This window comes from Emys orbicularis, chromosome 1, assembly GCF_028017835.1.
Source record: "Emys orbicularis isolate rEmyOrb1 chromosome 1, rEmyOrb1.hap1, whole genome shotgun sequence".
In the NCBI taxonomy this organism is placed as follows: Eukaryota; Metazoa; Chordata; order Testudines; family Emydidae; genus Emys; species Emys orbicularis.
Window position 1 is genome coordinate 123,472,143 of NC_088683.1, and position 24,097 is coordinate 123,496,239.

Sequence of the window (24,097 nt, forward strand, 5' to 3'; positions counted from 1 at the left end):
GATTCCATAAGAAATGCTATTATATTTAAATTGGTGGAAGAACCTAGATCAAGTTTGCAAGGGCATTCCATTTTCTCCACTTCTGCCCCCAAAGATGATAGTAGTAGATGCTTCTAGTGTGTGATGGGGAGCTCATCTTTTCCATCACAGGATCTGTGGTAATGTGCACAGATTCACTTGTACATCCCACATATTAGAACTCAGAGTGATCAGCTTGGCACATATGATACTTTTTCCTTTCTTTCAAGGCAAGACAGTTCATGATAGTCAGTACCACGACAGTGGTTTATGTAAACAGACAGTGAGGAGCTGCTTGGCTGTGGAACTGGTACACTGAACACCAAGTTATAATCATTGCTGTCTGCCGGGATTACAGAATACATTGGCAGATGGCCTGAGCAGGTATTTTTCTTACCAACACTCATGATCAGTTAAGGATTCCCTCATTCGAAGAGTATTCCAGTGCTGGGATAAGCCAGACATAGACTTGTTGGCCACAGAAAATAACACCGCGTCAAACCTACTGTTTGAGTGGGTCAGAACCCAGGATTCCAACCAGAAACCTTTTTCATACCATGGACTGGGGAGTGATATATGCACGCCCACCTTCATTTATTTATTTATTTAACAAGGCTTTTGAGAAAAATCAAATGAGTGTCTTGGTAATAGAGTTGGACAGGAAACAGTTTTCCCCTCCCATGATGATATTTGAGATTTTAAAAAAATAAATTCCCATCCTGGAACAGGACAAAAAGTCAATGTCAAAAGTTTTCGTGAACCAAAAATAAATAAAATAGAAAAATGGTTTGGGTTAATCAAAATGTTTTCTTGATTTTTCACCATTTTTTGTTTGTAATTAGCTTAAATTTTGAATCTGCTTAAAATGACTTCTTGAAATTTTTTGTTTAGAAAATGATTTAAAAATGTTGCAACAAAACATTTTGGCAGCTTCAGATTGGGGGAAAAAAATGTAGAAAAAATAGTTGAAATCAACCTTTTCCTGCAAATAATTTGTTTTGACAAATCCACATTTTCCAGTGGAAAAAATGCTTTGTCAAAATATTCCCGACCAGCTCTATGCACTACTGATTTTATTAGCACCAGCAAGGCCCAGACAATACTGATACACAGACTGGTTGAAACTTTCCAGACATCCTCCAGAAACGTTGTCAGTGTCTATGAACATGATTTCCCAGGACAGTTGGAAGAGTCTTCATTCGGACCTGGCATCTCTGCATCTTGTGGCTTGGACGCTGAGTGGCTAACTGATTCTGAGAAACCTAGCCTCGGAGATGTACAAAACATTTTAATATGAAGTAGAAAAGATTCAGAAACGTCGGATATACCATTAGAATTTGTGTTATCCTGTAGCTGCTATGGACTGGTCCCATTGCTATAGAGATGCTTTATGGGAGCAGAGGGTCCTGCCCAGGCCTTGGAGGAAATTCCTAAAACAGAACGTGGTTGCTCAGGCTATGCACTGGGACCAGGATTTAGGCTTCAAGTGTAGCTTACAAACCTTGTTTCATGCTACTTCCAGATTCAGGAAGGGGACTGCATTGGTTTATGTTTGAGTCACAGTTGGAAAAGGTGTCTTTGTAACTCAAAAGCTCAAAATTTAACTTTTTAAGAATGAAAGCTTAGATTCCGTAGAGACTGTTAAGCCACCCCATTCACCACAGAAAGTCTTACTCACCACTGGTGAGTGGATTTGTCAAGTACTGAATTATAACTTTTTCAGTGTGATGGAATTATTGCTTATATCTATTTGGATAGTAGCGTCATATGGCACAATGAACTTTAAAAAACTATATGACAGCATTTGGATCATTTGAGTAACGGATCCAAGATATTGGATCAGAGAAGAAAGCAGCTGGTGGTTTGAGGTTATGGGTGGAAAAAGGTTGAGAATCCCTGCAGTTGTGGAAGCTTCAAGTATTATGCCAAATCAGGCTTTCATAGTGCTAATACAAATACCACACTTGCCTTAGAGTATTACTGTACATGTTTTATTCGTACAAAAATGTCTTTATGGTTGTATTATGAACAAGGAAAATTAGTATTAAGGCTATTTGTCGTACAAGGCCATGGCTTTGTGTTAAAACAAAGGTACATTTTGCAACCATTACAGCTTTGACAGAATAAAGTCTCAGTATAAAAAATGGTAGCTTCAGTAGCCTCTTGTGACCTGGCCTACAATTTTAGGTTATCTGATTTCAGCAGGAGAGCATTTACAACTGAGATGATTGCCTAATTTGCAGTATTGATTTCTGAGAGAATAAGGCACATTATGTGAAAACCAACGTCTAAGCAGTAATTGGTCCTAAGAGTGTAGAAAATAGTTTTTTCCAGTAGAATTTTGAGAATTGTTCTTAAATATTTGATAACTAATCTTTTTTTTTTTTTTTTGAGGGGGGGAAAAGAGTAGAAGTTGTTTAAAAACTTAAATAATTTTCAATTTGTATGGTGGTATAGCCCATGATATAATATTTGCTTTTCTTATGAGCTAACCTTTACTTTATCTTTCAGTAGAGATTAAATGCAGGGTTAAACTGTTAAAATTTGTCACATGAAATTAAAGGATTATTTTAAATTGTCACTAGTACAGCAAAATTTAACATTATGTACTTTAATATGATATTCATGTATGCTAGGTAAAGCCTAAAGTATTTTTAACAGAGTAAGATGAGAATATGTATTTTTAATTGCAAATACCTTTTAACTAGATGCAATTTTCTGCTTTTCTTAAAAATAGCTTAGATCTGACAAATTTCCTTTAACCCCCCCCCAAACCATTTACTATAGCAGCCTCTTACTCATAGTTCTTGAAGTGTTTGCCAGTAAGGTCCACCTTTAGCCAAAAAACAAACAAATGTCTTTAACACCTGAGACAAATCAGTTCTGTTGGTTCACCAACCTTCAGCTCACCCAACCAATGACTGTACAGTACCAGAAGGATGTTAATACCACTTCACCTAAAACTGTAAGTTAAAACTTAAGGTCTGATGGAATGGTTGGAGCACAATTGGCAAGTGTTCATTTTTGTTTTAATATCAACAATTTGTTTATTATCAAACAATAGAAAATGAAGTACTGCACAATGTATTCATAGAGGGTAGGATAGTACTAGAGTTTAAAACTGGCTTTAAAAAAAACAAAAACGTAGTTGATAACCAGTACACCAATATTAATTTTGCCTTAGTCCTTTGTGCTTTGATTTAAAAGCATGTGATAAATACGTGGATTTTTAAAAAATATATATCTTCAGTCAACTTTTAGACATAATGATCCACAGATAAACCCTCTGGTTTGGGAGTCAGAATTTCTTGTCATTTACTGATTTTCTTACCCTGTCAGTATAGTTCAAGTGCTGTTTAAACTTGATGTATGTTCCTCTGCAGCACTAAAAAAGATTGACTGAAACAACACTCCATATAGACTAGCGTAGTCAGTCTGTCTTTGAAACAATTGGAGTAACAGTGGATAAACTTTAGTTGTAATTTAGTTAGGCCTCTAGTGAGATTCCACTTCCTGGATTTCCCTGGGTCTGCTGGAGTATCATGCAGTTTGTCTACCATTGCTATTTTAGTATGTTATAAGTATGAGGAGTTCCCTTTTTAAATACTACTTTGAATTAAGTAATAGCAGCAGTAGTGAAACTAGTTGGACAGCACTTCAGGGTGGTTTGGAGAATTAGGTTTGCAAATATATTCATTGCAGTGCTGGGAAGCATTCCAATATTTCTTTTGCCATACATTTGGATTCCCAGTTGTTAAAAAGGAGTTGATCCATTTTGAGTTTGAGCAGTAGAACTACATTTTTTTTTTTTTTTGTAAGAAGAGTGCAGTACTTCTGGGGAAGCTGCATTCTTCAGTAAATCCATCCTGAAATCCTTATTCTTAATACTGAAGGTTAAAAAAGAATAGTATGTACTCCAGCAGTGTAAAAGCAAAAGGATTTACAGTGAGGTTTAGTGCACATATTGATGCTGTGCTGGGACTTTAAAGTGAAAGCTTTAAAAATAAATGTTTTTGAGCAAACTTGAAAGACAGGCAGGTGAGAGCCAGTTTTATGAGTCAGTCCCCCCACCCCTTTTTTTTTTTAGCCAAATTAATCTTTAGATCATATTGACAAGATACGATGCTCACTACCAGTATAAATAACTGACTTGTTAATTACACTTCACAGCCTTTTGGTGTAAATATAAAGTACTTGCAGGTATTTGAATGCTTGCGACGTCTTGGAGTTTAACAGTAAGGATTTTTTTTTCCAGCAAGACCACATGACTTCTTTGATGCACAAACACTGGATGCCATACGACATCGAGCCATCTGCTTCAACCTCTCAGCTCATATAGAAAGTTTAGGAAAAGGCCATAGTGTTGTATTTCATAGTACTGTAAGTATTATGTTGTTTCCTCCTTCATATTTGCATTTGTGTATCTGAAAGTGTAATGGCTACAGTGAAGATCTTGTTGTTAATGATGTTCCACGTGCAAAAATATTAATAGGGAATTTTCGCTTATTATTAAAAACAAGGAAATCAAGGAATTTAATTTTTAAGGTATGTTGGCAGTTATTTCCAGTAATCCCAGTTTTGTGCCCTAGGTTTGAGAGATCCAGTTTTGCGCCCTAGGTTTGGGCGATATCTTAACAGTAGATATGTAGTGATGAACAATTTAATTTCAAGGCATCTTCTCAATCAAAACTCATTTCATTGGCTTTGTAGTATGAGTTCATGTTAGTATCATAATGTGGAATTTTTAGGGCTTACTATTTAAAAAAAAATTCAAAAAAGGATACTAGAATGAGAATAGTTGAAAATATACTTATCAAGAGAGATTAACAAAGTCCTATAAAGTACGTATGCTTGTTTATGTATGGTCCTATTGGTGGACTGACTGATGGGGGACGTCCAACCATGATCTACATCAAGGTCTTTTTTCCATTATAAAAGTTATGACCACGATAAGTATCTTAATCAAAATTCACTGTTGTCCAGTTCCCATCAGCATACCACCAAAATACTAGGCAAGTAGCAGCTGATGAACTCAATTTCAGTCCCTTTTACGTGTAATATTTTTAGTATTGTATTTTAGATTTCCTACTAAGAATATGTAGATGGACAGGACTGATATTAATATACACTGATGCAGAGATCAGCATGGTTCACTTAAAAAAACTGTGTGATAGTGTTCCATCAGTGATGAAATATAGGAATTTCAAAAAGTGTCGCATCCCAATTTTCCTTCCTAGGTCAGATGATTTGGATATGCAAGAGAATGAAGACACAGCCATAGTGATGAATTTTAAGCAACAGGCCACTAATTCATTAACTTTAACAAAACTGTTGGGAGGGAAGGGAATTGTGGTCTGCTGAACTACCAGCATTTAATTGGGTTCAGTGGAGGGTTAACTGATTTTAAGGCATACAACTACTAGAAAGGAAGGAGGGCTATCCTTGGCCTAACCCTCCATACCCAAGAACAGGACTCAGCCCAGCTGTTGTATCCAACCCATGGGAAGGGTGCATTAAGTTTAAGACTTCAATCCCATCCCATGCACCACAGGATACAGGCCTATTGACTTACGTGTCCTGTGCTGGAGTTTTACTTCAGCTGGCGAACTCATGCGTCCTTTTACCCACAGTGGACATGAGCTGTAAGTAGCGACCACGGATGCTCCATTTATTGCTATTACCGTATTTTAATTGTTATCCTGTCATGTTTTTCTAATTAAACACGCCTCCAGGATGCTGCGAGGAAAGTGAAAATTCCTATAACCCGTCTGTCTTAGTTGGAGGGGAAAATTCTTTCCTTATCCCCAAAAAGGCTATCTGGCCAGACTCTCAGCAAGTGTGGAAGCCCAGCTCTGGCAACATGAGTAGGGAAGTGTGACCAGGTCAAAGATTGTGCTCTAAAAGTTGGCCCTAAATGCAGTTTTGTGGACTCTTTCCCCTTGTCCTCCATCCCCCCTGGTCGGTACAAACTGACTTTTTGGAGGCGGGGGCTTCCTTCTCTTCCTCATGTCCACCACTCATGAGATGGTGGGTAGATGGGGCACTGACTAGATCTCAAGGCCATTAGTCACTTAGGTACTTGGGTCATAGTCAATTTAAATACCCCTAGATATTAGCCTAGCTCTCATCAACACCAAATTTCAAATTTGTCACATGCAGTTTGGCAAACAGTGCTACAGCTACAGCCCACATATATAGGACATCTTCAAATAGGGGTGGGAATGGGAACTGTAATTTGTGAGAGCCTTTTACACCAAAGGAAGAAAAAATCCAAAAGAAAATGGACTTGGTTCCTGGAAACTAATTGGAACAAAATGGAGTCAGCACGATGCAGTATTGTATATGATGGATGTGTCTGCATTGAGAGAAAATTAGAAGTCTTTTCTAGGGTGAAAAATCTGGGAATAGTAATTATAGATTTGATGTCTCACCCCTTACCAAAGGCACTCCTTTTGTACATTTTTGAGCCTATTCCTCTACAAGCAGGATAATTTAGACAGTTGGGGTACTGTTTCATTAATAAGACTACATACTAAAGTTTTTGTGTAGTATATAATACATTCTTGTCAAATATGAGATGGATTGCTTTGAATATCACTGTTTTAACTCATACAGATTATTTCAAATGTTAGATTCTTGGTGATATAACTTTATTAAAATTGAATTGTTTGAGCAAGATTTTTGTGATAGGTAAAGTTTTATCTTCTTATCTGACTAGGATATTTGGCTATAGTAGTTGCTGCTTACTTTGACTAGATGCCTGCATGTTTACATTCTTCCTATTTTTTTCTTGTCTAAATTGGTTGATTTACTGTAATCTTTGTTGTTGGCATTTGGAGTGTCTTCATAATTGAGCTAAGTAGAAAACATGAGACATCACATTCTATTTAGCTGCCAGTGACAGATTCTAATCTCCGTTCAAACTTGCAATTTGTAGTTTGTCTGCCTCCGATGTTGCTTTCTCAAGATCAGGCCTGCACAACATACGGCCCGAGGGCCGCATGCGGCCCGCGGGGGCTCACTGTGCGGCCCGCGGGGGCTCACTCTCAAGCCTGGGAGGAAGGGGGAGCAGCGGCGCGCGAATCAGCTGTTTCGCGTGCCGCGGCCGCTCGGGGTCTCCCAGTCCCTCCCAGGCTCTCAAACCCGGGAGGGAGGGAGAGATCCCGAGCGGCCGCGGCGCGCGAAACAGCTGTTTCGCGCGCCGCTACTCCCCCTCCCTCAGAGCCTGGGAGGGAGGGGGAGAAGCTGCGCCCGCGCCGCGGCCACTCGGAGTCTCCCCCTCCCTCCCAGGCTCTCAAACCCGGGAGGGAGGGGGGGAGAGATCCCGAGCGGCCGCGGCGTGCGAAACCGGCCCCCCTGCCCCAAGCGGGACACGGGCAGGGAGCCCTCGCGCGCCGCCACGCCTCCCCCCCCCCGCCCCAAGCGGGACACGGGCAGGGAGCCCTCGCGCGCCGCCGCGCCTCCCCCCCCCCCCCCCCGCCCCAAGCGGGACACGGGCAGGGAGCCCTCGCGCGCTGCTGCCCCCCCCCGCCCCAAGCGGGACACGGGGATGGAGCCCTCGTGCACTGCCGCGCCTCCACCTCCCGCCCCAAGCGGGACACAGAGCCCGCGCACGGCGCCGCACCCCCCAGGCCTCAAGCAGGACACAGAGCCCTCGCGCGCCGCTGCCCTTCCCCACTGCCCCAAGCGGGACACGGGCACGGTGCCCTCGCCCCCCCCCCCCAGCAGGGACATGGGGCTCAGCCACCGCCCCCGTCCTGAGCGCTTCCCCCCCCCCCGGGACCCCTGCCCCATCCACCCCCTTCCCTGTCCCCTGACTGCCCTCCGCCGCCCCATCCAACTCCTCTCCTGATTCCCTATCCAACCACCCCTTCTCCCTGTCCCCTGACCACCCTTGGAACCCCTGCCCCTGACTGCCTCCCACCGCCCCATCCAACCTCTGCTCCTTCCTGACTGCCCCCCGGGAGCCTTGCCCCCATTCAATCCCCCTGTTCCCTGCCATCTGACCGCCCCGACCCCTATCCGCCCCCCCACCACCCCCCTGAACTCCCCTGCCCTCTATCCAACACCCCCTCCCTGCTCCCTTACCGCGCTGCCTGGAGGTGGCTGGCGGCGCTACAGCCACGCCGCTCGGCTGGAGCCGGGCCACACCGCCACCGTGCAGTGCCTGGAGCACCGGGTCAGGCTGAGCTTGCAGCCCCCCTGCTTCCCGCAAATCAGCTGTTTGCGCAGGAAGCCTGGGAGGGCTGAGAAGCAAGCGGCGGCTTCGCGCTCAGGCCCAGGGAGGCGGAGCAGAGGTGAGCTGGGGCGGGGAGCGGTTCCCCTCCACGCCCCTCCCCCCGGGTTACCTGCTGTGGCGCGGGTGGCTCCCCCCACCCCAGCTCACCTCCGCTCCGTCTCCGCCTCCCTGGGCTTGAGCGCGAAGCCACCGCTTGCTTCTCTGCCCTCCCAGGCTTCCCGCGCGAACAGCTGATTCGCGGGAAGCGGGGGGGGGGGGATGGGGAGAAGCGGGGCAGAGTGTTCAGAGGCGGAGGCGGAGCGGAGGTGAGCTGGGGCCGGGGAGCGGGGCGGAGAGCTGAAGCACCCATGGGGTCGGCTCCTAAGGCGCCACTTTTGGATAATGTGCTCCGGGGGAGCAGCCGCTCCCTCTGCTCCCCCCCAGCTACGGTCCTGGTCACTTCAACTTACCGGTTGTTAAATTTAGAAGCCCTTTTAGAACCGGTTGTCCCGCGCAGGACAACTGGTTCTAAAAGGGCTTCTAAATTTAACAACTGGTTCCCGCGAACCGGTGCGAACCGGCTCCCGCTCACCACTGGAGACTCCCCTTGCCGCTCTCACCCTAGGAGACAGAGACCTCCCAGCAGGGCTGGTGAGTGCGGCCAGGGAAGGGGGAAGGGTGTGGTGGAGTGAGTGTCTGGGAGATGTGCGGGGGGTGCTGGGCTGTGAGGGTGTGGAGGGCGCTGGGCAGTGGGGGAGGTTTGTGTGTTTTGGGGTGCTAGGCAGTGGGGGCCTGTTGGGGGGTGCTGGGCAGTGAGGGAGATCTGTGTGTGTCAGGGCACTGGGGGGTCTGTGTGGGGCATTGTTTAGTTGTGGTGGTGGGGCTGTGGGGAAGGGCACTGGGAGGGAGGGAGGAGAAATCTGTGTGTATTGGGAAACTAGCGAGTGGGGGGAACCCGCGGGGCCGGGAGGTTTCGGCCCTCAGCTGTTTTCTTTGGAGTAATATGGCCCTCGCCGCTTTACGAGTTGTGCAGGCCTGCTCAAGATGATACTTTTTCTATTTATGATTAGCTTTGAAATTGATAGGATTACTTTATTTTGGAATATTTGAAGGCTGACCCACTTCTCCCACAAGAGAGATTTCTGGCTTCCAATAGACTTTTCAACTAAAGCTTTGTGAAACTTCTCCTTTGAACACCACCATATATATACTATTTTCCCATCTCTTTGGGTATTTTTATTTTCACTGCAGGCAAGTTAGAAGTATAAAAATGATTACTATATCTTATTCTGGGTTTATTTCAGAGTTCTGTTTCTTGCTGGTTCCACTTATGAGAGACCATTCCAAATATGTTTAAAAATGTGAAATCAATAATGTAGTTGCTATGGAATGCAGGAAGTTAAGTTGTTGCCAATTTTTTTTTGTTTTTGAAGGTGGGATTTTTCTGCTTTCCAGAAGAGGTCAGCAGATTACCGTTTATCTATAATTAACCTTTCTGATTCCTAACTAGAAAGACTATCAGATGATCAGTGCTGTAAAAGTAGATATACTGTAATTCAGTTTCCCTCTGCAACTAGATTCCTGTATACGGTGTAAGTATTTTATAAGAAAGGTATATGACTTTTTAAAAAGAAATAGTACTATACATAACTCACCCACTTAAAATTACCATCTCGTACCTAATAAAATGTTTTATTTTACAACAGGGTGAACTGTACACTTAAAAATAAAATATTTCACATGAGTTGAATAAATTTAGTTTTAAAAATAATGCTTTTTTTTAGAGGACCTTTGAGTCTTCACAGCAGTATGGTGACAGCAAAGCTAGCTTCTACTATTTCAGTTATATTGTGGCTTTTGCAAACAGGGGCCATAATATTCTAGTTGCTAATATTACAGTGGCTGGTTTGCATACTGACTGTCCATATATTTATGGTTTTCACCATGAAATGAGCACTACTTGTGACTCTGGTCCTCTCCAAATTAGATCCATGGGAGAGTCAGAATTACTAACTTCTAGTGCAGCACTATTTTTGATAGATGAGGTTCTGTAGCTGTTTGGGTAATCTATTTTAACTTGACTTTTCAAAATTTTAGAGGTTTCTATCTTTCAGGGAAAGTTCTGGTCAGTTTAGTGTGTAAATTTAGGGGACAAAAGTGTTCTTACTTAAAGTGTGACTAGAGAATCCGTCATCCCTGTCAAACTAGTTATTCAGTTCTCTTTTTAGGATACCAAGTAATCCATGTTCTGTAAGGGTAAGAGAAGCTAATGATACAAGTTACAAGAAAAAAAATTAAAGAGTGAATTGGATTTAGAATTTCTGTCTTGGAAAACCCATAAAATACACCTTTCATAAGTATATATCTAATTGCATGTTATAACTATGTACTAATCTGTAATGGTTAGTCGTCATTAACTTCTCCATTATAAAATAATCAGCAACTTGACCTTGAGCCTATTCAGTTGAAGTTGCTGTTAATTCTAGAGGGGTACTTCTTTCCTCTATTGAGGTCCTGGTTTCTTGCGTTGATCACTTCTGTTCACGTGCAATTCTGACTAGAGTTGATCCTCTGTTCCTTAAAGCCTTCCACTTTAAAAATAAACCAACAGTTAGGTTCTTTATCATGACCTGCCCCTTCCTCGGTGCACACCTTATTAAGCACCTGTGCAACATCAGTGCATCCTTTTTGCCCCTCTAATCTTCTTAGGGAAGATTTGGAGAGAAGGGCAGTTGACAGGAAAGGATAGCAAATGTGGGTAGCCCAATGTGCAGCAAAGCATGGGATGGACTAAGGTCTAAGGTAATCTTAGGAACTTGCCTGTTCCTCGAGCCTTGCTGGCTGCTTTTCTTAATTCTTTTGAGGAGCCTGCAGATCTCTTCAAAGCTCACTGATAGACTACACCTGCAATCCCTGGGTTTGACAAAACACAAAACTTATTTAACAAGAGTAAAACATAATACTAACAAAACAAATTCAGTAACCTTTCTACTTCATACTCCACTGAAGACAGCCTAAGCTTATAAAAGCCCATCAGTGCTGCTTCTCCTCACAGGAGCTAACTCACTAACCTTCTTCCTTTTCCCAGGAGCTAGCTGCTGATCCTTCAAATTCAACCCCTGAAGTTCTGAATGAGTTGTCTGTGTGGCGCTTCCGTCCAGAAGTCCAAGCCTCTGTTTCTGTGCACCCAGTGGCATGTGTACTTTTTGCTTTGTTCCCTAACATACCTCGTGTAAGCCTGCGTGGCCGTCCCTCCTGGTCTTTCTCCGAGGCTGTTGAGCCCTTAGCACTGCAGTCAATTAGTGGGTATTAGCAGTCTTTAGAGCTCAGTCTGCTTGATCTGGGCAGGGCAATGGCGAGTCTATGAACCCTGGCCCTCAGGCAGGGCATGGCACCAACAATTAGGGGCTCCAATCTGCAATGAGGACACAGTAACACAGTCTGTAAGCCCAGACCCTGGGGCAGGGCAGCAAGCATTTAGGGGCTCTGGCCTGCAACCAGGACAGAGTGGTAAGGCAGTCTCGGGGCTCAGGCAGGGGTGAGCACCAAACATTGGCCTCCTGGCCTAATGCGGGGAGGCTGCCACCCCAGGAGTGGGGTCGCAGGGGGACCCCCCCACCCTACTCCACCAGTCCCAGCCCAGGGCCCTAACGGTGGCCGAGTGGTCTGCCACTGGGTCAGCGGGGATCCACCCGCAACATGCCCACCTAGTATCAGGCCAAGGTCCAACCAGACTGTCGTCTAGTTTCCCCAGGCTACTTCCAAATGCTGGGGAGGTAGGTACCTCCGTGCTGTAGGTGTCCTCCATCTCCCTAGGATCGGTGATCAGCGGTAGCTCGAGCCGCTTGTCGATGCCTTGGTCGGCCAGCAGCCCTGGGAGCTCTGGCCAGTCATCGGGGCAGCTCCTTGGCATCTGTCAGGTGCCAGCCTTGGGAACTCTGGCCAGTCCTCAGGCGGCAGCCCTGGGAGCTCCTCCTCAACGTCCCACTCTGGAGGCAGGGGAGAAGTCTCTGTCTCTCTTGGCAGCTCCAGCCCAACTGAGCTGCAGGGCTTGCCTTTTGTACTTCCTCTTCCTGTCCCGCCCCTCAGCTTCCGGCGAGGTAGGCATGGCTTTCCTGGCTCTGCAGCCCAAGGGGCGGGTTGTGGTCCTTCCTGGTCCCTCTCTGAGGGAGACCACACCTCCTCATTACACACCACCATACAGTTTTGCTAAACATTTATCTTTTGACAGCATCTACTGTCAAACAATTTTCAAATCAATGTGGTTCCTTCTCAGAGAGACAAGGTGGATGAGGTAATATCTTTTTATTGGACCAACTTCCTCCTGCCATGGCAGGAAGCCTGACGTTCGCGTTCCCTCCGATTCTGCTCATCAGCAAGGTCCTAGCGAAAATCAAGAGAGACAAGGCTCAGGTTATCATGATCGCCCTGGTGTGGCCAGCACTGGTTTGGGACGCTGTTGAGCCTAGCAGTGATCCCTCAGTGGCCCCTGATGAACTGACTGGACCTGCTGTCACAGGATCACGGCCACCTCTTGCACCCCAACCTCGCGTCCCTCCACCTCACGGCTTGGATGTTGCGTGGCTAAACCCTGAGGAACGGGCCTGTTCGGAAGTGGTCCAGAAGGTCCTCCTTGAGAGTAGAAAGCCCTCGACTAGACCTATTTACCTGGCAAAGTGGTGGATGAGGTTCTCCCACTGGGCGGCCAAATGGGGCATCTCCCCTTCGCATTCTTCGGTGCAGTCGATCTTAGACTCCCTGCTTCATTTGAGGAATCAGGGCCTGGCGCACTCCTCTATCAGGATGCATCTGCTGGCCATTTTCGCCTTTCATCCGCCAATCCAGGGGCAGACGGTGTTCTCCCATGACATGATGGTCAGGTTCCTCAGAGGTCTTGAGAGACTTTTTCCACAAGTTCGATCCCCAGTCCCTCATTGGGATCTCAATTTGGTTCTGTCCAGGCTCACGGGTCCGCCCTTTGAGCCTTTGGTCTCATGCTCCCTGTCTCACCTATCGTGGAAGGTAGCTTTCCTGGTGGCAGTGACGTCGGTGAGGCGAGTCGCCGAGCTGCGAGACCTGACCTCAGAACCGCTGTACACGGTCTTCTATAAGGACAAGGTTCAGCTCTGGCCCCACCCGGTCTTCCTTCCCAAGGTGGTGTCTATTTTCCACATGAGCCAGGACATCTTTTTTCCAGTCTTCTGCCCCAAACCCCATGAGACTGGTGAAGAGAGGCACCTTCACGCTTTGGACTTAAGAAGGGCCCTGGCTTTCTACCTAGATGGGACAAAGCCTTTCCGTAAGTTGACTCAGCTTTTCATCTCTACAGCTGATAGAATGAAGGGCTGAGGATTTCTAACTGGATCACCTCTTGCATTCGCACCTGCTTTGAGTTGGCGGGAGTCCCTCCACCGCCGATCGTCAGAGCTCACTCGACCAGAGCGCAGGCATCTTCGGCGGCCTTCCTGGCACACTTCCTGATCCAGGACATCTGTCAAGCCGCGACATGGTCCTCGGTGCACATGTTCATGCCCTCTCCTGAGCCATCACTCAGCAGGCCTGGGACGATGCTAGGTTCGGCAGAGCTGTGTTGCAATCTACATGTCTGTGAACTGTCGCTGCCATATTGCACTGCAAACATCTTAATTTCCTGACTGCGGTCATGCTCGATCTCTCAGTATTACTACTTCCTGCTTGTTCTCTCCCATTGATGGGATAATTTCCCATATTTTTGTGCAAAAGTATAGGAAGCGTCTAGTTTTTGACAATTTAATAGTAATTTGTCAATAATTGCTACCTCCCTTAGTAGAAGATGACTTACCAGTATAACCTTTGTATGCCCATCGCTGTATGAACTTGTTGCAGTGCTAGTTCGTCTCAGACACTGTTCTTTTATGCAATTATTTTCTTGTTAAAGAAGCCAAAGGTGAAATATTTCCTAAAAAACACAGTTATAAATAATGTGTATGGTATAATTAATTAATTTTTTTATTTCTATGGAAATAAAAACTGCATTTAAAATGTCCTCAGAGGCCAATACTTTTCTATATCCTTGACTTTATATCATGTGTGTCTAACACATTTGTTCATTATTGTGGATTTCTAGCCAACAGCAGTGTTTTTCTGTCTTTAAGCAAATTGATTGAATAATAAGCCCATTTTTTTCAAAAATCCTCATATCTCTTTAATTAAAAAACTAGTGAAGCAGACGCCAGCGCTGGAATCTCAGGTGATGAAAGACTACTTCAGAGGCAGAATGCTTGGAAAGCTTAACTGTATATTAGGCAATTATACATATTTGAAAATTTGTAAGTTAGTGTGATTATTAAAAGCAGCTGTAGATGAGTTTTTGAAGGTACAAATAAGGAGAGAAAAATACACAAACATTCTAGTAGATCTCAATTCTATATTTTGTTTGATACCTTGAGGCATGTCTACACTACAAAATTAACTTGACCTAACTTACTTCGGCATACAGCTGCCACACTAATTACATCGCTGGTGCATGTCTACACTTTGCTCCTTGTGTAAGCGGTGCATGTCCTGACCAGGAGTGCTTGTACCGATTGTACTGTCAGTGTGGGGCATTGTGGGATGGCTTGTTAAAGCCTGTAACAGTCAATGTAAGCAACAGTGTTAAGTCAGCACAGCAGGGCAGTTAGGTCAGCGGAGCAAAATGTTAGTGTAGACCAGTGGTTCTCAACCTATTTACCATTGTGGGCCGCATATGCAGCTCTGTTCGTGTAACATGGACCACATCCACACAATATATATCCTACCTGTATGGCACTGAGGATGTCACATGGGCTGCCGTTGTTGCTGATTTGGGCCACAAATGGGCTGTGGGTTGAGAACCACTGGTTTAGACACTTAGGTTGATATAAGCTGTTTTGCATCGACCTTGTTCTGTAATGTAGACCAGGCCTCGGTATAGTTAAATTTAGTTTTATGTATGATTTGTATGATGGGCTTTTCTTTTGGTAAATGAAATCACCCCGTTTTGTCTTCTGTCTTTAAATGTCCATTGGTAACTTAAAAGCAAGCATAATTAAAGAGTAGACTTTTTTTTATATAACAAAATTATACAGAAAAGCTTTGCCTGGCAAGAAGACTAATTCCTGTTTTGTAGTGAAGGTGAAATCTAATTAAATCAATTCAAGTGACAGGTAACTGTCAGTGTTCTTATCCACGGATAAGCACCATGTCATCAGCCTAAGTGTACTAGAAGAAAACAGTTCAAGCTTATTCTGAAAGCGTGCATGCTTTCTGTCAAATCAGCTTAAAGGAAAGGGGATATGAAACTGAATCAAGTCAGCCTTTTGTTATGAACCTGACTGCACATGCCTGGGGTATTGGCATATCTGGAGACTTGATTACTCTGTAATTTTTTTCCCCCTGTTCTATTGCTGGCATGATATTGATGAATGAGTCAATCCTATTACTTTCTAGAATGGCTGCATATAGACCACTCAAAAGGTAGGTCAGTTCTCTGAATTCATAGTGTCAGCAGGATTGTAACAGAATCCGAGTGCCTGGGTCTCCACTTCCAAATGTATTGCCGGTGATTTGCATGAAGTGAAAAATAGTTGTCATTTGAAAGGTTCAGTATCAAAGAAAGGTTAATTTGCTACTTGAAAAATTCCACTTTCTTGTGCCTGCTCATTCCTTAGTGTCTGAAAACATGCAAAATTGTTACATAACAGTATCAATTAAGTAAACAAATTTCTATCAATAGTTTGATTTCAACAAGCAGGGCTTATTTGGGACAGCAAGATCACTTCAATGGAATTTAATGGCCTGTGCTGGATGGTTGTCCCTTTGCAATTTTGTAGCTGCAGAATTCTGACATGTATGCTTGCATCTGCAACCAGCAATTTCTATGTACTCCTGCTGTCTGCCACAATGAAAACAATCTTTTCTTTGATCTGTTTCATTTTGTTACTCTGTGTGACTCTTCCTGTCTTGCAAAGTGATTAAAAGAAGTTTAGCATCAGTGTCTGGGTGATTAGTAACATCTTCCACTGTGGTGAATACTGGCTTAATTGCACAATTTTTGTATCCAAGAATACAAAGGATTTAGTCTCTCATTAAGCGAAGATGCCATTCTCTCTATAGTTGTCACAATCAACTTTCAGTCCTGAAACTGATTCCCCCCCCCACTCTCCCATTGCCTCACTTCTATATTATTTTTTAAGAAATTCTTTTGTCCTTCAGATTAGGTCTTTGAGCAAAGGCAGATCTTTTTTTATTAGATTCCAGGGGCATTTGACAAGTCATGTGAAGTGTGACACTTCCAAAATAGTGTTTCCAGTTTTTTTTAAATGTTTTGGTCAGGTCATATTTTTTCAGGTATCTTGGCCTACAGACATCCAACTTATTTTATTATAGAGTCCTGGAAAATATGTCATGGATAGGGCTAGTTTGGAGAGGATAGCTTGGGCATTAGTTGCTTGGGTATGGTAACATGGGAACGGCTTCAGTTCTGGCACAGCTTATGAACATCATCCTCAAACATCTACATAACTTCTTGACATTAGAGTTTAGTCCTGCACATTTTGCAAAGGTCATTTGCAGAACAAGTGCACTTACCTTTAAAAGCTCAGCAGTAATCTGTGGATCTGACATACTCTGAATTGGCAGTGTTACAGGCTTTATAGTCTCTATCACAGATTTGATGGACTGCCATGCATTCATAGATGTACAGGAGTTGTTAGGATTAATGTTTGTACAGCTCTTTGACAGTGTGTGCGTGCGCAATATATAAGTGTTAGGTCCAGCATTGGTGAGCCAAAGAATAGTCCAGTACATGGGAAAGCAAGCAGCCCACCCTGGATTGTAGGTTATTCAAAAGTTTAATGTGAGTATTAACACATCGGTGTTAAGGAAAATACACTACATGTGTAAACTAACTATATTAACTTATATTTTACGTAGCTTTTTTAATGCTTAGATTTCACTATGTTTTATTTAAATCTTGGCCAAGACTTAGAAGCCTAAGTATAGGATCCCATATTTAAAAATCTGGCCCTTGACTGTAAGGATTTATTTTGTGGGAATAGATTTGCAAGTGCTCTCCAGTACCAGCAGAATAGAGAATGGTTTGTTTGCAAATAATTAATTTTATGATCCTCTGTAGAACAGTGAGTCAATTGAATTTCTTCCAAGAATTTGTGGTATGCTGTCATACTGTAAGTTAGTCTGAATTGTAAAAACACAGTTTCATTTTCTCCTAAAAACCCATTGTGGGGAGAAACATTTTCTGTTTTAATATTTCTGTTCCATGTCTTCCACATTTGAAATGTCTTGGCTGTTACTATTCGGGGAGCTGGCACCCTGTGCAACCTTAATTTGTGTATATACACTTTTGTGTGTGTATGTACACACACACACACGTGTATATACACAATATATATATATATAGAGAGAGAGAGAGCGCCTTTAATCACATGAATCATATACTTTTTTTTCTATAGGGCCCCTTCCTCATTCAGAGAACACTTTACTCCTGGGGGCGTTCTGCGCCAAAAAAATAAAAATTGTGTGCCCAAAAAATTAAAAATTCTGCAAATTTTGTTTGTCAAACTAACACTACATAATCACACCCATTTCAATATTTTGGTAATTTATTTCAAAATACCTGTCAGTAAGTATGTCTGTAACAATACAGACAGACACACACAAATTCCCCCAAGAGTAGAGAGTTAAAGAAAGCCCTATGACAACCTGATTCCTGTTTCTCTGGCCCTTTCCACCCCCACTCCAGCCGGGAGGGGGTCAGATACCCACAACCCCTCCACACACCCCCAAGCCCACCTGGGGGGGCCCCCTCCAACTAATACACCCAAACCCCATCCTCCCCAGACCCCAACCATGGGGCCCCCCAGCCCAGATACCCACACCACCTCACCCTCCGCAGAGCCTAGCTGCGGAGTCCACCTTTGCCATGGAGTTTCCTATGTGCCGCCCTCTCCTTCCCTCAGGGCATGCTGGGAACTGCAGCTGCCAGGAACCCTCTAGCTCAGGGGTTCTCAAACTGGGGGTCGGGAGTCGCGACCCCTCAGGGGGTTGCGAAGTTATTACATGGGGGGGTCATAAGTTGTCAGCCTCCACCCCAAACACTGCTTTGCCTCCAGCATTTATAATGGTGTTAAATATATAAAAAAGTGTTTTTAATTTACAAAGGGGGTCTCACTCAGAGGCTTGCTACGTGGAGGGGTCACCAGTACAGAAGTTTGAGAACCACTGCTCTAGCTCCCTCTCCCCCAGCATTGTCTTCTATTGCAAGCTGGGCTCTGCAGAGTCCAGTGGCCCCTAGTGGCGGCTAGCAGCACTGCAGCCCATTTCTGTGGGGAAAGGAAATTCTGCGCACACGTTAATTTCTGCAAAATTCTGAATTGCACAATGATCTCAGAATTCCCCCAGGAGTAACAGTTTGTATGTACAAGGGGGAAGAATTAAGATTGCACAGGCATCCATAAATGTAGCATTTCCTAACTTTTGAGTGATTTATTCTGCAATCTAAATACATTAAAGGAACATTAGGTTTTGGATGTAATGTTAGAATGAGATTGTAAGCTCCATCAGGCAGTAGCTTTGTCTCCTTAGGTATTTCATAAAGCATCACATGCATATTTGTAACTATATATAAAATTTGTGGATCTTATTCAATAATTTCAGTTTTGAAATAACTTTTCAAAATCTTGACTGATTTTAAAAAAAATCTTTAATTTAAAAAAATTTCAAGATGCATCTGAATTTTCATTCAGTGATTATTGGCTATGTCAAATATGAAATATTAAGGGAAATTTAAATGAAAGGGTTACAACCTTACTAAGAACTATTTGAGCAGTTCTATACATAGATTTCTTATGCATATAATTATCATTGTCTTTGATGAAACAATTTTTATTTCCTAAGTAGTTGTTTCAATTGGGATAAAACCTAGAAAGGGAATGTAAATGTGAGCAAATATTCTGCAGATGTGATTTTTAAATAATGTTTATTTTAACTGTTAATGTCAGGTAATAGCTAAAAGAAAAGAGGAGTCTGGAAAAATAAAACTCTTGCTTCACTGGACACCAGAAGACATGTGAGTACATACATTCTCAATTATACCATTTGCATGTGGAAGTGTTTACAATCAAGTTAATGTGCTGTCCTTTATTATTCTTTGAATATTTAACAGTACATTTTCTGTATAAAATATTGGTTTTTTTAAAGTAACCTGGGTGTTTGGAACAAAACAGTCATTAACTTTTTCCTTTGTCTAGTTGATTTTTTTCAGTTGCCAAGTCATTGAGATGATCCATTATTACTGTCTATGTAAATGACTTTTAAAAAATACTCTGTTTTTCCATAAGCAGGTGTACATGCTATATTGGGCCAGAGTAAATGTTAATAGCCAGTGCCGTTAATCATTGAAATGTGGAATTACTAGGGCTATCAAGCGATTAAACAACAATAGAATACCATTTATTTAAATATTTTTGGATGTTTTCTACATTTTCAAATATATTCATTTCAATTACAACACAGAATACAAAGTATACAGTGCTCACTTTATATTTATTTTTGATTACAAATATTTTCACAGTAAAAAACAAAAGAAATAGTATTTTTCATTTCATCTAATATAAGTACTGTAGTGCAATCTCTTTATCATGAAAGTTGAACTTACAAATGTAGAATTATATACAAAAAAAAAAGGTATTCAAAAATAAAAGATTGTAAAACTTTAGAGCGTACAAGTCCACTCAGTCCCACTTCAGTCAATCTCTCAGACAAATAAGTTTGGTTACAATTTGCAGGAGATAATGCTGCCTGCTTCTTGTTTGTAGTGTCACCTGAAAGTGAGAACAGGTGTTTGCATGGCACTGTTGTAGCCGGCGTCAAAGATAATTACGTGCCAGATGCGCTAAAGAGTCATATGTCCCTTCATGCTTCAACCACCATTCCAGAGGACAGGTGTACATGCTGATGATGGGTTTTGTGCGATAACAATCCAAAGCAGAGTGGACCGATGTATGTTTATTTTCATCATCTGAGTCAGATGCCACCAGCAGAAGGTTGATTTTCTTTTTTTTGGTGGTTCGGGTTCTGTAGTTTCCTCATTGGAGTGTTGCTCTTTTAAGACTTCCGAAAGCATGCTCCACACCTCATCCCTCTCAGATTTTGGATGGCACTTCAGATTCTTAAACCTTGGGTCGAGTGCTGTAGCTATTTTTAGAAATCTCACATTGGTACCTTCTTTGCGTTTTGTAAAATCTGCTGTGAAAGTGTTCTTAAAATGAATTGTGCTGAATTATCAGAGACTGCTAGAACATGAAATATATGGCAGAATCCGGGTAAAACAGAACAGGAGACATACAATTCTCCCCCAAGGAGTTCAGTCACAAATTTAATTAACGCACTATTTTTTTTTAACGAGCATCATCAGCATGGAAGTATGTCCTCTGGAATGGTGGCTGAAGCATGAAGGGGCATACAAATGTTAGCATATCTGGCACGTAAATATCTTGCAACGTTGGCTACAAAAGTGCCATGCGAACGCCTGTTCTCACTTTCAGGTGACATTGTAAATAAGAAGCAGGCAGCATTATCTCCTGTAACTTTGTATTCTGTGTTGTAATATAAATCAATATATTTGGAAATGTAGAAAAACATCCAACATTATTTAATAAATTTCAATTGGTATTCTATTGCTTAACAGTGCGATTAATCACGATTAATTTTTTTGAGTTAATCGCGTGAGTTAACTGTGACTAATCGACAGCCCTAAGAATTACAGATGGTTTTGCGGTATAGGAATATATAATGAAATGGTGATTGTTCTGTCACTATGGTTTATCTGATTCTCAGTATGTCAGGTGTTGGGAAAGTGAAATAGCAACAAACTGCATAAAGTGGACACATAAGTGTTGTAATTGGTAATACACAGCAGGACTACAAGATACATAAAGCAAATGCTGCAATCTCGCAATAAATTTACCATGGGAACATTACATTTTGTCGCTTCAATTGTAAATTGTGTAATGCTACCATTTTGGATTCTCCTGTTTAACTAAGACACACTGAGGGTATGTCTACACAGCAAAGAAAAACCTGTGACTGGCCTGTGTGAGCTGATGTGGGCTGCGGGGCTGTTTCATTGCTGTGTAGACTTCTGGACTTGGGCTGGAGCCTGAGCTCTGGGACCCTCTGACCCTGCAGGGTCATAGAGCTCGGGCTCCAGCCGAGCCCAGAAGTCTACACAGCAACGAAACAGCCCCGCAGCCTGAACCTTGCGAGCCTGAGTTGGCTGGCATGGGTCAGCTGCAGGTTTTTCTTTTCTGTGTAGACATACCCTAAGAACAAACTGCTACACTGCATTTGAAGCTTTCTCAGTGTGTTTGGTTGCTTTGTCTTTTGATTTTGAATGTTCTTTGAGTAGTGTTTTTGTGCGTACTCCGTGTCAGGATACGTGATGAAATTTTTCATCAGCAGTGCCCGTGGGTCCGCAACTGTGCCCTAGATATCCTCATGCTCTTTTATGAGGTCATATCAGGAGGGATGGACCTGCTGCCACTCCAATTCCTTCTCATTCGCCTGTGGCTGTGTCGCGGCATCTGCTAGCTAGCCTCTTGGTTTGCTATCCTGTTGCTAAAATGTCTTTATTTTTTTCATTTTTGTTTAGCACAGTTTGTGCTTTTATAAAGGGGGGTTTTCCCCTTCCCTTTCTTTGCCTGATTCGGGCCTTTGCTTTTTCTCAGGTCTTTGGGTCATGGCCTCGAGTTTGTTATGCCCAAGACCCTGGGCTTTAAAGCCTGCCAGACCTGCCATGGGTCTTTCCCCCACAGAGACAGTTCAAGCTGTTCCATTGCCTTGGGGAATCTCACATCCCCTCCCCATCTAAGATCAGCTCAGGATTTAAGAGCAGATCTAATAAATTGAGGAAGGAGAGGCTCAAACGCCTGTCAGTGGAGTGCTGCCTGAGACCTATGGGATTTGAGTCACCCCCTTTGTACATTAGATCCTCAGAGAGCTCTGGTGATCGTCTCTACTAGCAGTAAGCAAAGACCCTGCAGGCCCTTCGAAACCATCTAAACTGGGGGTTCTCAAACTTCATTGCACTGTGACCCTCTTCTGACAGCAAAAATTACTACACGACCCTAGGAGTGGGGACCAAAGCCTGAGCTCACTCGAGCCCTGCGCCCTAAGGGCTTCGGTCCCAGGCAGGGCTGTAATCTGAGCTCCAATGCCCAGGGCTGAAGCCCTGGGGCTTCAGCTTCGGCCCCGGGGGGGTGGGGCTCAGGCCTCGGCCCCAGGCCTCAGCAAAGTCTAAGCCAGCCCTGGCAACCCCATTAAAACAGGGTCACGACCCACAGTTTGACAACCGCTGATCTAAACCATTGAAGAAGAGAAGGCTTCCTTCTCCAGAATGGGAGAAAAGAAAGAGAAAAGTTACCCTCAATCTCGGTCGCAGGGGACCTTGTGACTAGTTATGGGAACCATTGAGGCTCCCACCAAGACCACAGCACAGACTGAAAAAAACATGCCATGTACTGAGAAACCATCAGGTAAACTATCTAAAGTGGCACCTACATTTGCACTGGACTCTGTGACTCTGACATAAGGAGTCAAGTCAAGTCGAAATCATTGTCAGTACTACCTCCAGCAGCCAGACATGAAGGAGGCACCAGTTGTACTTCAGTGACATCTCTGGTACTCCTGATGTTTCCTATCCAGAGGCCCTGGTACTGTCTAGTCTTTTGACCCTTGAGGACCTTCAGATTCTGGAGGAGCCTGAGCCATTGTTGCTGAGGGGTACTGTGAGATGCTCCCCACTGGTACCATCTCGCTTGCTGGAGCCTACTTAACCTCCACTACCGTGTTCAATGTTGTCTTGCCCCCTGGTACCGTCAGTGTCTTCAATCTCTCATAAACTTGTTGCGGATACACATATTCATTTCCATTTCTATCAACTGGACACTATCTGATATCTTAATATTAACAGGGTCTGGTACTGATGCAATTAAAGGACCCATTTCAGGCCTCTGTACTCACTCAAACACTGGTAACTGGCACTATTTGCCCCTCCAGTTGACACAGGAGATAACTCCTTATCAGATTCAGAAGTGTCTATTCAGGGTTCCCGGTTGAGCCTCTTTCATCCAGGGTTCACCTTGGCAAAACTTTTAGCAGGGGATACACCCAACCCTGGCGAGGACAAGTAGGGTCCTGTCCCTTTCCCTCCATCCAATGTGAAGTGCAGATGATTCTGCTTGAGGGGAGGATACAGGTGGAACTCAGTGGGAGATGCCCTGAGAGTTCCTTGGCCTCACATACTGCTATATGTTTAATCCCGACTCCCCTACTGCTCAAGCATCTAAATATAGCAAAAAACCTACATAAGAGGATACATTTCTAGACTTGGTACAGTCACTGATCTATACTTCCTCTTGAGTCTCGTCTGACACACATTCTCAATTACTTATTCAGTTTAAAAATCACAGGATTACCCCTGCATTCAGTTAAAGTTCACCTAGTTGCTATAACAGCCTTCCCTCCCTCATTGAGGGGTTTTCAGTCTTCACCTACCCAACCATGATGAGGTTTCTCAAAGACCTCTTTAAACTTCTTCCCTCCAATTAAAGAACCAACTCCACCACAGGAACTCAATTTAGTCCTCACCGCACTGAGGAAACCCCCATTTGAACCTACGGTGAACTATTTCCTCTTCCATCTGTCTGTTAAAACCCCATTCCTCATACCCATCACCTTGGTCAGGAGGACACAGGAGGTTGGGGCCTGGATAGCTTACCCACCGTGCATGGTGTTCTATCACAACAAGGTGACTGTATCCATGACTTCGCTTCTTTCCTA

The 24,097-nt window shown here is 43.6% G+C and overlaps 1 protein-coding gene across 1 annotated transcript in view; it reads left to right on the top strand.

Moving 5' to 3' along the window:
- AEBP2 (AE binding protein 2) overlaps nt 1–24,097 on the top strand; it is an 87,365-nt gene that overhangs the window by 55,476 nt on the left and 7,792 nt on the right. The window contains exons 5-6 of the mRNA XM_065404125.1: nt 4,274–4,398; nt 19,258–19,325. Coding sequence (XP_065260197.1) covers nt 4,274–4,398; nt 19,258–19,325 — 193 coding nt within the window. The remainder of the gene's footprint in view (nt 1–4,273; nt 4,399–19,257; nt 19,326–24,097) is intronic.